The sequence below is a fragment of the Electrona antarctica genome (genome assembly GCF_951216825.1).
Source record: "Electrona antarctica genome assembly, chromosome: 2".
Classification (NCBI taxonomy): Eukaryota; Metazoa; Chordata; class Actinopteri; order Myctophiformes; family Myctophidae; genus Electrona; species Electrona antarctica.
In genome coordinates this window covers 25,551,513-25,564,142 of record NC_136807.1, presented here as the reverse complement: position 1 = coordinate 25,564,142, position 12,630 = coordinate 25,551,513, and the positions used below count along the sequence as shown (strand labels likewise).

At 43.9% G+C, this 12,630-nt stretch overlaps 1 protein-coding gene across 3 annotated transcripts in view; it reads left to right on the top strand.

The window, feature by feature from the left end:
• LOC306940058 (extracellular sulfatase Sulf-2-like) overlaps positions 1–11,562 on the top strand; it is a 36,493-nt gene extending 24,931 nt beyond the window's left edge. For 2 of the 3 annotated variants that reach the window (XM_079524999.1, XM_079525000.1), the window contains 14 exons: positions 1–13; positions 110–166; positions 1,058–1,196; positions 2,180–2,435; positions 4,973–5,168; positions 5,775–5,871; positions 6,009–6,103; positions 6,260–6,316; positions 7,478–7,647; positions 8,294–8,436; positions 9,077–9,185; positions 9,518–9,566; positions 9,669–9,725; positions 11,177–11,562. The exon at positions 1–13 is cut by the window's left edge and continues 116 nt beyond it. In XM_079524999.1, the coding sequence (XP_079381125.1) occupies positions 1–13; positions 110–166; positions 1,058–1,196; positions 2,180–2,435; positions 4,973–5,168; positions 5,775–5,871; positions 6,009–6,103; positions 6,260–6,316; positions 7,478–7,647; positions 8,294–8,436; positions 9,077–9,185; positions 9,518–9,566; positions 9,669–9,725; positions 11,177–11,207 (1,469 nt within the window). In that variant the 3' untranslated portion in view covers positions 11,208–11,562. Of the gene's footprint in view, positions 14–109; positions 167–1,057; positions 1,197–2,179; positions 2,436–4,972; positions 5,169–5,774; positions 5,872–6,008; positions 6,104–6,259; positions 6,317–7,477; positions 7,648–8,293; positions 8,437–9,076; positions 9,186–9,517; positions 9,567–9,668; positions 9,726–11,176 lie in introns of those variants that run through there. The other variant, XR_013791968.1, reaches the window with a different exon arrangement.
• The last annotated feature ends 1,068 nt before the right edge of the window (positions 11,563–12,630 follow it).

The window sequence follows — 12,630 nt, the reverse complement described above, 5'->3', positions numbered from 1 at the left end:
CACCTGCCAACAGGTACGCACTTTGTTTTGACACACAAAAACAGCAAATCAATCATTTAAATAGGTTAGTTTGATCAACTGTTAAGATACTCATAATATTTGTTTTCAGGTTCCAAGTCAACAAGAAGAAAAAAGTATGGAGAGACTCATTCCTGGTGGAGAGAGGGTATGTACGTAGAACTAATATTAGTATAACTATTAACCACTAGTATTAGTACTACTACGTTTAATACTTCTACTAAAACAATGTTTGGCAACACTTGGGTCTATAATGCATTATAATGCACATGTAAGGCCTTATAACACTAGTCTTTATAATCATGTGTGACAACTTATGACAAGGTTTATAACATATGAGTTTCGTATACGCAGTTACAGCGAACATGAATACTATGGAATCCTTCGCCTTTAACATCCCAGTCAGCAACACGTTTGTCATGCATGTGTACTGTAATGAACTACGGGAGCTATAAATATACAGTACAGCCGTGTGCATAATGGTCATGCCGTACATGTAATGACAGCGGGCTTGTCGCAGGCCTAACAGCTTGGCTAATAATCATGTTTATGCAATGGAGAGAGACAGAGATACGGCCATTACAGCACCACAGACAGAGGTCAGGGTTGGGCTTACTGCTTGACAGTAGGTTATTAAATAGATGATTAGATAGACAGCATTATTTGGGGGTCGGGGGCTGAAAGGTTTTGAGAACCACTGACAAATGTCGACTTAAAGGGATAGTTCACCAAAGAGTCTCCTTTGTGTCTCATGAAACCCGAGGCTCGGCCGAACTAATTGGCACACATTTTCGGCCCGGCCCGAAAACGTTGGGTCGCGTCCAGGAAGAATTTAAGAAGTCCACAATGGAGATAAGCCCTCAGGCTTTATTGTGTTTTCATCCTCAGTGATACAGTCCATTGCCTGTATGTCGGAAAGTGTTTTTGTGCTTTTTTCTGTCACCAAACAAAATCTATCAATCAATCATCCCACCGCTGATGCAGGGCTGTAATCTGAACCGCAGCTTTATGTTCAAACCTGTGATTGGTTGATTGACAGGAAGTTGCTCCACCAGCTCCACCGTGAAGCAGCGGGGAAGGAAGTATCGCAGGAGGAGAACTTCCTGCCCAAACACCAACGAGTTAAAGACCTGTGTCAGCAAGCAGAGTACCAGACGCCCTGTCAACAGACTGGACAGGTACACAAGGTTACTATACAGATACACGCCCTGTCAACAGACTGGACAGGTACACAATGATACTATACAGATACACGCCCTGTCAACGGACTGGACAGGTACACAATGATACTACACACTATACAGATACACGCCCTGTCAACAGACTGGACAGGTACACAATGATACTACACACTATACAGATACACACCCTGTCAACAGACTGGACAGGTACACAAGGTTACTACACACTATAGAGATACACGCCCTGTCAACAGACTGGACAGGTACACAATGATACTACACACTATACAGATACACGCCCTGTCAACAGACTGGACAGGTACACAATGTTACTACACACTATACGCCCTGTCAACAGACTGGACAGGTACACAATGTTACTACACACTATACACCCTGCCAGCAGACTGGATAGGTACACAATGTTACTACACACTATACGCCCTGCCAACAGACTGCACAGGTACACAATGTTAATAGACTGGACAGGTACACAATGTTAATAGACTGGACAGGTACACAATGTTAATAGACTGGACAGGTACACAATGTTAATAGACTGGACAGGTACACAATGTTAATAGACTAGACAGGTACACAATGTTACTACACACTATACACCCTGCCAACAGACTGGACAGGTACGCAAATACACAAATACCCTACCAATTTAGCACCTTAGCACTTAACCTACAGTAGTTATGATGTTTTTGTTACTTGGGCTTGATTTTTCTTCACCACAATGTTAAAAATGTTATTTATAGCAGGTTATTTAGACAGATGCTACGTTCATTGTTTACCTGGTCTCCTAGTTTCTGCACTAGGCTTGTCTCTCTGCATTGTAAAGTGTGTGTGTGTGTGTGTGTGTGTGTGTGTGTGTGTGTGTGTGTGTGTGTGTGTGTGTGTGTGTGTGTGTGTGTGTGTGTGTGTGTGTGTGTGTGTGTGTGTGTGTGTGCGTGTGCGTGTGCGCGTGCGTGCAGAAGTGGCAGTGTGTAGAAGACTCTTCGGGGAAGCTGCGTCTCTCCAAGTGTAAGAACGAAGGGGGAGGGGCCAAGTCCTCCAAGAGGCGCATGGTCAGCCCGAAGAGGGCCGTGGTCAGCCGGCAGCGTCCAATCAGCATAAAGTCTCAGCTGTACCAGCGAAGGTCAGAGGGCTGTGACTGTGACCTTCCACCTTTTAACCTTCGACCTCCGGGGATGCGTCCCTTCAACAAGAAATCTATATTGTCCAAGAAGAGTATGTCTGACACACACACACACACACATCACATCATTTTTGTTAACCATTAAGATGTAAGGCTGACTCTATAAATGTCTTCTAAATATCAGTTTTCTGATAAACCCATGTTGCTGTATCAGTGATTCTCAAACTGTTTCATGTCAAGGACCCCCAAAATTATTATGCATGTATTTGGCCACAGACCCCCCCCCATCTCAAAATATTTTGTTACATAGACCCCAAGCAAAGATTGGAGTTAAAGGACCACTTCACCACTTTTCAACCTATCTTCATATAATTGATCCTCACTAATGATCATGATAAAATAGCATGTTTTTCTACTCGGTCTGTGTCTCATAGCAGGGCTGTGGGCAGTTCAGAAACCTGTCCACCAGTGACATCATCGATGGGGAATCCAAGCTAATAGAAACTACAGGCTTTCTATTCCTGACAAGTTGCAATGCGAAAATGGAAGCCATCGTTCTCACGATAATAAAAATCACACCCGTGTGAAGTGAGGGGCGCTCTTATCATCTTACAACATCAAGGAGGGAATTCGCTATAGCTTGGTTTGATTAGGTGATGTAATGATGATGTAAAACAAACGGTGACAAAACAAACATTAAATTCTCTTTATTGTTAATGCCGTTTTTAAAACAAACATTGAACTAAAAACAAACATTAAACCTGTATATAGGAGGGGCTAGCGCCCCTCACATATCTAAATATTCTTAAAAAGAAAAGAATCTGACGGGTTTCTGAATTGCCCACAGCCATCTTAGGACCAATTATATGAAGATGGGTTGAAATGTGGTGAAGCGGTCCTTTAAGAATGTTCGCTTTCAAAGAATACAGTATATACTGTATATTGAAAGACTTGCACAAATTACCACAATATAAAAAAGAAAAGCTAATGTTTAAAATAATGCATTTTAGCTCAATCTAAAATGACATAGATGTTTTAATGGGTTAATGTTATATTCAATTTGAACAGCAAAGCCTTGAACAAAAAAGGGGGATCTCCTCAATTCAGTGCCTGGTGGAATTAGCTGCTTTGTTGGGATTATAATTCCAGTCTCAGACCATTGAAACATACTGTTGTGGAAGCAGTAGCGTATTTGAAGTATTGGTGAAAATGTTTTTCAGAATCCTATTTTAACTGGGAACCCCCTAAAATAATCATATTTGAACTGGAGACCCCCCAAAATAATCATATTTGAGCACTTGGAATTGTAGGAGTTGAGGCATTACATTTAGTTTACATACCCCCTGGGAGTCCCAACCATAGAGTTTTAAAAGGATAGAGACTGAACCGGAGCGATAGCCCCCCCCCGCTATTCGTTTCAGTGGAAGTTGCTCAGTGGCGTTTTGAAGCACCCGGAAGAACGCTCGACGTTAAAGCCCAGCTGCATGGGGTTTCCTCATCAGAACTCCACGGGTCTGCCTGCAGTCCCTCCTCTTACCACTAGGGCCGAGTGCTTCAACTTAGGAGAGCCCTGGCCTTGGTTCCAACCCACAGGTTGAGAAACCCTGATTTAGACATTCCTTGTCCTTCTAACACTGACCTCTAGTGGATGATATGGGGAAGGGATTTCTCTAGTGCTGGGATCTTCAACAGGGGGTCTGAGGACCTCAGTTACTACAGAGAGGCCACCAAATCTTTGTGCCATAGGATTTATTTTATTTTATTACGATTATTATTTTCATTAACTACTTAAACCCTATACTAGCATCCTTATACTGAGGCGAACTTTAGACAAAAATAGCAGATCTGCAAGCTCACAGGATTGTGAGCTTGTAGATCTGAAAATAGCAGAGGGAAAACAGAGCAGACCAAGTACAGAGCCAGCGGTTAAGTTTACTAAGTATTGAGGATTTAAGTGGTTAAATGTCTGAAAATACATTGAATCCACATAAATCCAACATCATAGTGCTGTATGAAGCCATCTATGAGAAAGGGTGATCTGCAACACAATTTCATACAATATGTAGTTGGGGGGGGGGGGGGGGGGGGGGTCCCTGCTTCATCTCTCTCAGGTAGGGGTCTTTGGGCTGAAAAACGTTGAAACCCTTGTAGTGGCCACTAGCCTGGGATCAATAACATTTTCGGTTTTCTGATCTGGTCTGGAGTGGAAATATGTTTTTGTTGGTGGCACGAGGTTAATTGTCTACAGATAAAGCTTCATTGTGAAAATGAAAGAAACTTGATTCTTACTTGTTTTAAACACTCAAACCACACCATTTTTTTTAAAGATTTGTTTTAGACTTTTCTGCCTTTTATTTATAGATGCAAGTGAAGATTGACAGGAAAGAGGGAGAGAGAGACAGGGGGAGACATGCAGCAAGGGTCATCATGAATGGGACTCGAACACGCGACACACTGTCATGCCAGAGCCTATATGTGGCATGCGCCTGGACCACTAGGCCAGCGGGCTCCCCACCATTTCTAAAACATCTTTTAACACAAACCATCCAACTCTTAACAGATGAAACATTTCAGTGATCTGATCCTGTGTGTGCGTGTGTGTGCTTGTGTGCGCGTGCGTGCATTTCAGAGTTCAAAGCCCTAAAAAGTTACTCCAGGAATCGCTACAGCCGCTCTGTATCCATGACAACCAGTTACCCTGGAAACCACAGCCTGGTAGGAGGGGCCTGGGGCCAGCCAATGAGAGAGGAGACTGAGGACGACTCAAGTGGAATGGGCGGAGTCCCTATTGTTGGTCCACCCAACTCCATCAAAGTCACACACAGGTGTGTGTGTGTTTGTTTATCAACTTCGACTTTATTGGTAAAATCACAACTTTACAAGTGTAATGCTGTGTTCACACTACAAAGATACAACGCTAAAAAGTGATGCATCCTATCTGTGCCTGAGTAGCTGTTGATCAACACGCTCCTTGGTTTCATACTGTAGAAAAATATAAAGCCTGGGGAATTGTGTGTAGAGAGAGGGTGATTGGAAATGGTTCAACAGCACTAGTATCTGCAGTTGAAGCCATGCAGCTCAACTTGGACTGTAGCTTTTGTTAGCCTGGCATGGCCAGACTAATATCACTGCCTAGATATCAGTCTGGAACTTTGTGTGGAAGAAGATTTATTTCCAAGGGGCGGTTACAAACATCCTTCCAAGGGGGGCGGTTATTAAAAAAAAATCTCACTTTGAATATAGTGGGCCCTGATTGGTCACCCACAACTCTGGGGTGAACGTAATGTAATTCAAACTGGCAGTTAAGCAGAGTGATGCTCTGCTTAACCTTGACTACAGTCAGTGGCTATAGTAATCTGAGTTCCCAGAAGTTTTATTTTTCGCCACTAGGGGATGGCTATAGTGACCGTTTGTGTTGCTTTGCTTTCCAGGTGTTTCATCTTAGCTAACGAAACAGTGAAATGTGACACAGGACTCTACCGGTCTGTGCAAGCCTGGAAAGACCACAAACTGCACATAGACCATGAGGTGACAACTAGATAACTAACTAAACTCACTCACTCACTCACTCACTCACTCACTCACTCACTCTGTCCGCAGCTGTCCACATGTTAATGTTGATTAGCTGACCGTTTGATTGACTGACATGCCTGTCGTCCAATCAGATCGAGACTCTGCAGACAAAGATAAAGAACTTGAGAGAGGTCAGAGGTCATCTAAAGAGGGTCCGCCCCTTGGAGTGTGATTGCAACAAATATCTGTAAGACACACAACCATATGCACACACGCACCACGCATGCTTTCCATTATCATAAGACCATTACTACTGACTGGAATGAAATGCTAACTGTGTGTGCGTGTGCGTGTGTGTGTGCGTGCGTGCGTGCGTGCGTGCGTGCGTGCGTGCGCTTAACAGGTATAAGTCTAAAATGAAGAATAAATTGCACTACAGAGGGAGCGTGCACCCGTTTAGGTGAGTAAACATATGAACATATTATGTACACATGAATACATTAACCTCTCAGTTTATCAACTGATTAGCCTGCTGGTCTAAATCTGGGCTCACACTAGAATTTTTAAATCTTAAAACTATTTGGAAATCTGGTCCAGAATCAGTTTTTAGTTTACAGTTTACAGAAGTGGGTGAAATTCATTTTTGTGCATCGTTCCCATCGTATCGTTATTTGTAGAAGTAAGAGGGAAGAAGAAGAGGGTGGGGGGCAAGGGGGGAAGGAGATCAAGCAAAGGAGATCAATCAGCAAAACAACTAAAACATATCTACATACCGGTAATACATATTGCCTGAGATAAGGTGTGTGAGCACAGCAGCAGGTGTATGATGTGCATGATTTAAGATTCTCATGCATGCACACATGCACACATGCACACAACTCAAATGTTTTAAAATAGTGGTGCATAACACACTACAGCATTTTATCATGATTGGATTTGTATTAAGGTTGCCGGCGTTGCCAGAGCAACACAAACACTGCACCTTGTCCTTGTAATGTATTCAAACGGATTGTGGTGGAAACATTCAACATGGCTCTGATTTGTCTGGGAACAGTGTTAATTTTGCAGACTTAAACTTTGGCAAAAACAATGTGTCCTTTTTTCCACTGACAAAGACTAAGAAAAAAACTAAGCTATGATGACTAAAACTATAGCTAAATATACTGTACTGATAATTATAAACTAGACATAAATGTTAGGGAGGGCAGGGCTAGAGGAGAGCCAATAAATGATCCGATAGAACTAAGACAAGTTTTATGCTTGGCTGCCAATCTACAAGCTCACAAGATTGTAAATCAGCTATTTTTGGCACTCCGCTAAGTATAAATTAGACATTGCAACGGCGTTGCAAGCAACACGTTGAACAGACAGTCAGTCAGTGTCCTTGACACATATTAGCAAACACTTAACTTGTTTAACTCCCACCGTCCCACGCGGGACAGCAGTGTCGTAAATCATTCCAATGAATATCAAACATACGTATTACGTAATAACTGCTAGCACTACAGGATAATCTCGCTTAGGTTAATCGCTCCCGATCAGTCTGGGGCGAGGAATCACCGCGATTATCCTGTTGTATGAGCACAGCTTAACTCAACTAATGGAGTGTGTGCGCGTGCAGGAAGGGGGACGTCCGGGACAAGAAGTTGTGGCTGCTGAAGGAGCAGAAGAAGCGTAAGAAGGTGAGGAAGCTGATTAAGAGGATGAAGAACAACGACACCTGCAGCATGCCGGGACTCACCTGCTTCACACACGACAACCAGCACTGGAACACCCCCCCCTACTGGACATGTATGTTATATAATACTATCATTTACAGCTCTCCCTCCTGTTTTTGGTTATGATGATCCAAACAAGGTTACAAGCCTAGACTGTAAGACAATATGGACAAAGGGAGCTGTCACGTGACCCATTTGTGTGTACAGACCCGGTTTGAATCCACTTTGACCAGTCATTTTAGCCCTGCCTAAAACTTAAACTAGGATAGTAGCCTGATTATCAGACTCTTGAGAGCCTACTCAGTGGAGTGGGCTATGGGTCTATGGGCTGGAAACCAGGCTACTAGGATAGAACACTTAAACCCTACCTCACTGACCAGTATTGATACTGTGAGAGAGTACATTAACACATTCAGACCGTAGGACGTGTACAAACGTCATATCTAATCCAACCGTTGGTTCCAGTGGACGTGTGCAGACGTCATAGCGCTTTTTTTAATTGATATCAAACAAAAAATAAGTGTGTGTGTGTGTGTGTGTGTGTGTGTGTGTGTGTGTGTGTGTGTGTGTGTGTGTGTGTGTGTGTGTGTGTGTGTGTGTGTGTGTGTGTGTGTGTGTGTGTGTGTGTGTGTGTGTGTGTGTGTGTGTGTGTGTGTGTGTGTGTGTGTGTGTGTGTGTGTGTGTGTGTGTGTGTGTGTGTGTGTGTCTCTCTCTCTCAGTGGGTTCATTCTGTGCGTGCACCAGTGCCAACAACAACACATACTGGTGCCTGAGGACCATCAACGACACGCACAACTTCCTGTTCTGTGAGTTCGCTACAGGCTTCCTGGAATACTTTGACCTGAACTCTGACCCGTATCAGGTAGGTACACGCACGCACACACATTGTAACAATATTTTGCTAGATTTTCTCACTTTAGCTCTTTCACTCATTCTTTTTTATTTATCTTGCTTTCTCTGTCAACGTTCAATATGTACTGTATCTATTTATATTGTATATTGTCTATATTGCCAACTAGAGGTTAATACGCAATCAACGATCTGAAAAATAAATACATCTTTTTGTTCTTTGCAAAACATTTTGAGGAAAGTCTGTTAATAATTTCACAATGTTGTGTATATTGTTATATTTTTTTCTTCTCTGTTTAAATGGCTAGAAATCTTTCTAAACGCATGTTATTTTTAATGTACCCTCCCTTCATGGGGAAGACCCTCCCTTCGTGGGGTACAAAACGGGGTCGCAGCCTATACATGGCTCCTATAATCTTAGGCTTTTATAACGTTTTCCGTATTTCTTAAGAAGCCCAAAGTGTGCCACACATAATGTGTGTTCGGTGGTGCATTTTAAATGATGACAAAACAGCAGAGAAACAAGAAGTGAGTTTTGTTTGATGGAAGCACAAGAGAAACACAGATTGTGCGATTTATTTTCATTCTCACGGAACTTGTGTGTGTGTGTGTGTGTGTGTGTGTGTGTGTGGTGTGCGCGTGCGTGTGCGCAGCTGTTGAATGCGGTCAGCTCTTTGGATCGTTTGGTTTTAAATCAGCTTCATGTTCAGCTGATGGAGCTGAGAGGCTGCAGAGGACAGAGGCAGTGTAACAACCACATAGGTGACACACACACACACACACACATGTATATATAAACCACATTAACCCTGGTGTCCCTACATCCTACTTGATTTACCTACAGTAGTCAACTAGTCATGCGACAAATTGCGAGAATAGGCAATCTACAAGCTCACAATGCTTTGCATACAGATGCATTGTGAGTTTGTCGATCTGCTATTCCCCCTATTTCAAGTATGTATTCATATTAAAAAAGAATTTTGTTCGCCTATAATAACATGCCCCACATTCTGAAGCCTGGTTTAAAGTGGTTAAATGAGGTGTAAGTGATATTTTTAGTTTGTTCAGTAACAGGGGTCTGAATACATTTTCAGGTCGGGATACTCCAGGAGGACAGAAACAAGACAGCTATGAAGACTACAGGTACACACACACACACACACACACACACACACACACACACACACACACACACACACACACACACACACACACACAGTGTGTAACAGTTTGTTTGTGTATCAGGCTGTCTGAAAAGAGGAAGTGGCTGCGAGCGAAGAAGACTTCATCATCTAGAAACCTGTGAGTCATCCTTCCTCGTGTGTGTGTGTGTGTGTGTGTGTGTGTGTGTGTGTGTGTGTGTGTGTGTGTGTGTGTGTGTGTGTGTGTGTGTGTGTGTGTGCGTGTGCGTGTGCGTGTGTTCTTTCTCCTGTCTCTTTGTCTGAGTTCACTTCCAGATACTTAATTCATTGCAGATCTATATGTCATTAAGACATGCTTGAAGTTTAGTTAACTGGTTGGTTTATTCTGGCTTCACTGAATAATTTCCTGATCATACCAGAAACACATACTATAGGAAGGTGTTTGTTTCCATTTCAAATCCGCTGCTGAGCCAATCAAATGAAGCTGAGAAGATGAGAAACTGACCCGAACAGGAAATGTTTATACCGCCTTCTGGAATTGAGAGATTATGAAGTTATACAGTCCTGAAGGAAGCATACAGTAGTTTATAGATGATTAGTATTGGTCCAAGCACAGGACCTTGTGGGACCCCGTGTGCACACAGGGAGGATTCATAATGAATGTGTACGAACTGAAACATATCTGATAAATTGATCTAGTTGGTAGCCAAGGATTAAACTTCATGAAAACTGAGATAATTCAGATAGAAATGGGTACCTTCAAGGAGGAGCAATATAATACCAAGCAGAATTGACTAACTATCTCCATGTTTGAAAGACTAAGAACATTTCAAATGAGTTATGATTAAGTTTAGGTCTAGTATATTGTGTATTTATCTTTGTTTATGTGCATTTTCTTAATACCTTCAGTTGTGATGTGTACAGAGATGCACCATAAATAAATATAACTGAAGTGAATGAGTAACGGGAGAGGATGCATTTAGTCTAAGATCTCCCCAGACATGTTTCAGTAAGACATAATATGATTAGACGTTGTTTTATAATACAGCATTAGGATGACAGAGGTGTAATGTTTTTAACGACCACACTTAATGATCCTATTGTTTTACTATTGCAGTGGTGGTGTTAATTTCTAATAGGTTTGTATATAATCTCTTCCATTTTACTTTTGATTCAGTTGATTTAACAACTTAATACTTGCTTGACTGGAGTCGTCCATGGCTCTATATTAGAACGCCTCCTGTTTTCCATCTATACTAACTATCTTTGACGAAAATAGCTGGTCTACAATCTTGTATATCTGGTATTTTCGCTGATGGTCGCCCTCAGAATCGGGACGAGGGGGTTGTTGGTGGAGGGGGAAGGTGTTGGGCTGTTCATTTTAACCTTTATGCCTGTCTGTTGGATCGGCTACCTGTTTGTCTCATATGCATTGGAATACCTGTCTATAACGCACGCACGCACGCACGCACCATCCAGTAAAGACTGGTGTACATTTTTAACTGTTAGTGTTAATCGTGTGTGTGTGTCTGTGTGTGTGTGTGTGTGTGTGTGTGTGTGTGTGTGTGTGTGTGTGTGTGTGTCCGTGTCCGTGTCCGTGTCCGTGTCCAGAGGTCAGATCTGGGATGGCTGGGAAGGTTAGATCGCCTGACTCCGCCCCAGACTGTGACGCTAAAGGCAACCATCGCCAGGGCGCTCACACCCCCATGTCTTCAGGAAGCCAACCAGATTTGTCTTTGTTTTGTGACATCATTAGCTCCACCCACCCTGCTGCTCAGGGACATGACTCCTCCTCCTATCATCATTATACCACGCCCCCTCTGAGGAGGAAGACCACGATGATGATTATGATGAAGACACAGCCTCCTCTCCACTCCACTCTCCATCTGACTCCACTCTACGCCACCTCACTCCACTCTACTCCACCTCACTCCACTCTACTCCACCTCACTCCACTCTACTCCACCTCACTCCACTCTACTCCACCTCACTCCACTCTACTCCACCTCACTCCACTCTACTCCACCTCACTCCACTCCACTCTACTCCACCTCACTCCACTCTACTCCACCTGACTCCACTCTACGCCACCTCACTCCACTCCACTCCCCCTCACTCCACTCTACTCCACCTCACTCCACTCTACTCCACCTCACTCCACTCTACTCCACCTCACTCCACTCTACGCCACCTCACTCCACTCTACTCCACCTCACTCCACTCTACTCCACCTCACTCCACTCTACTCCACCTCACTCCACTCTACTCCACCTCACTCCACTCTACTCCACCTCACTCCACTCTACGCCACCTCACTCCACTCTACTCCACCTCACTCCACTCCACTCCCCCTCACTCCACTCTAATCCACCTCACTCCACTCTACGCCACCTCACTCCACTCTACTCCACCTCACTCCACTCTACTCCACCTCACTCCACTCTACTCCACCTCACTCCACTCTACTCCACCTCACTCCACTCTACTCCACCTCACTCCACTCTACTCCACCTCACTCCACTCTATTCCACCTCACTCCACTCTACTCCACCTCACTCCACTCTACTCCACCTCACTCCACTCTACTCCACCTCACTCCACTCTACTCCACCTCACTCTACTCCACTCCATCTCACTCCACTCTACTCCACCTCACTCCATTCTACTCCACCTCACTCCACTCTACTCCACTCCACCTCACTCCACTCTACTCCACCTCACTCCACTCTCCTCCACCTCACTCCACTCTACTCCACCTCACTCCACTCTACTCCACCTCACTCTACTCTACTCCACCTCACTCCACTCTACTCCACCTCACTCCACTCTACTCCACCTCACTCTACTCTACTCCACTCCATCTCACTCCACTCTACTCTACTCCACCTCACTCCACTCTACTCCACCTCACTCTACTCCACTCCACCTCACTCTACTCTACTCCACTCCATCTCACTCCACTCTACTCCACCTCACTCTACTCTACTCCACTCCATCTCACTCCACTCTACTCCACCTCACTCCATTCTACTCCACCTCACTCCACTCTACTCCACTCCACCTCA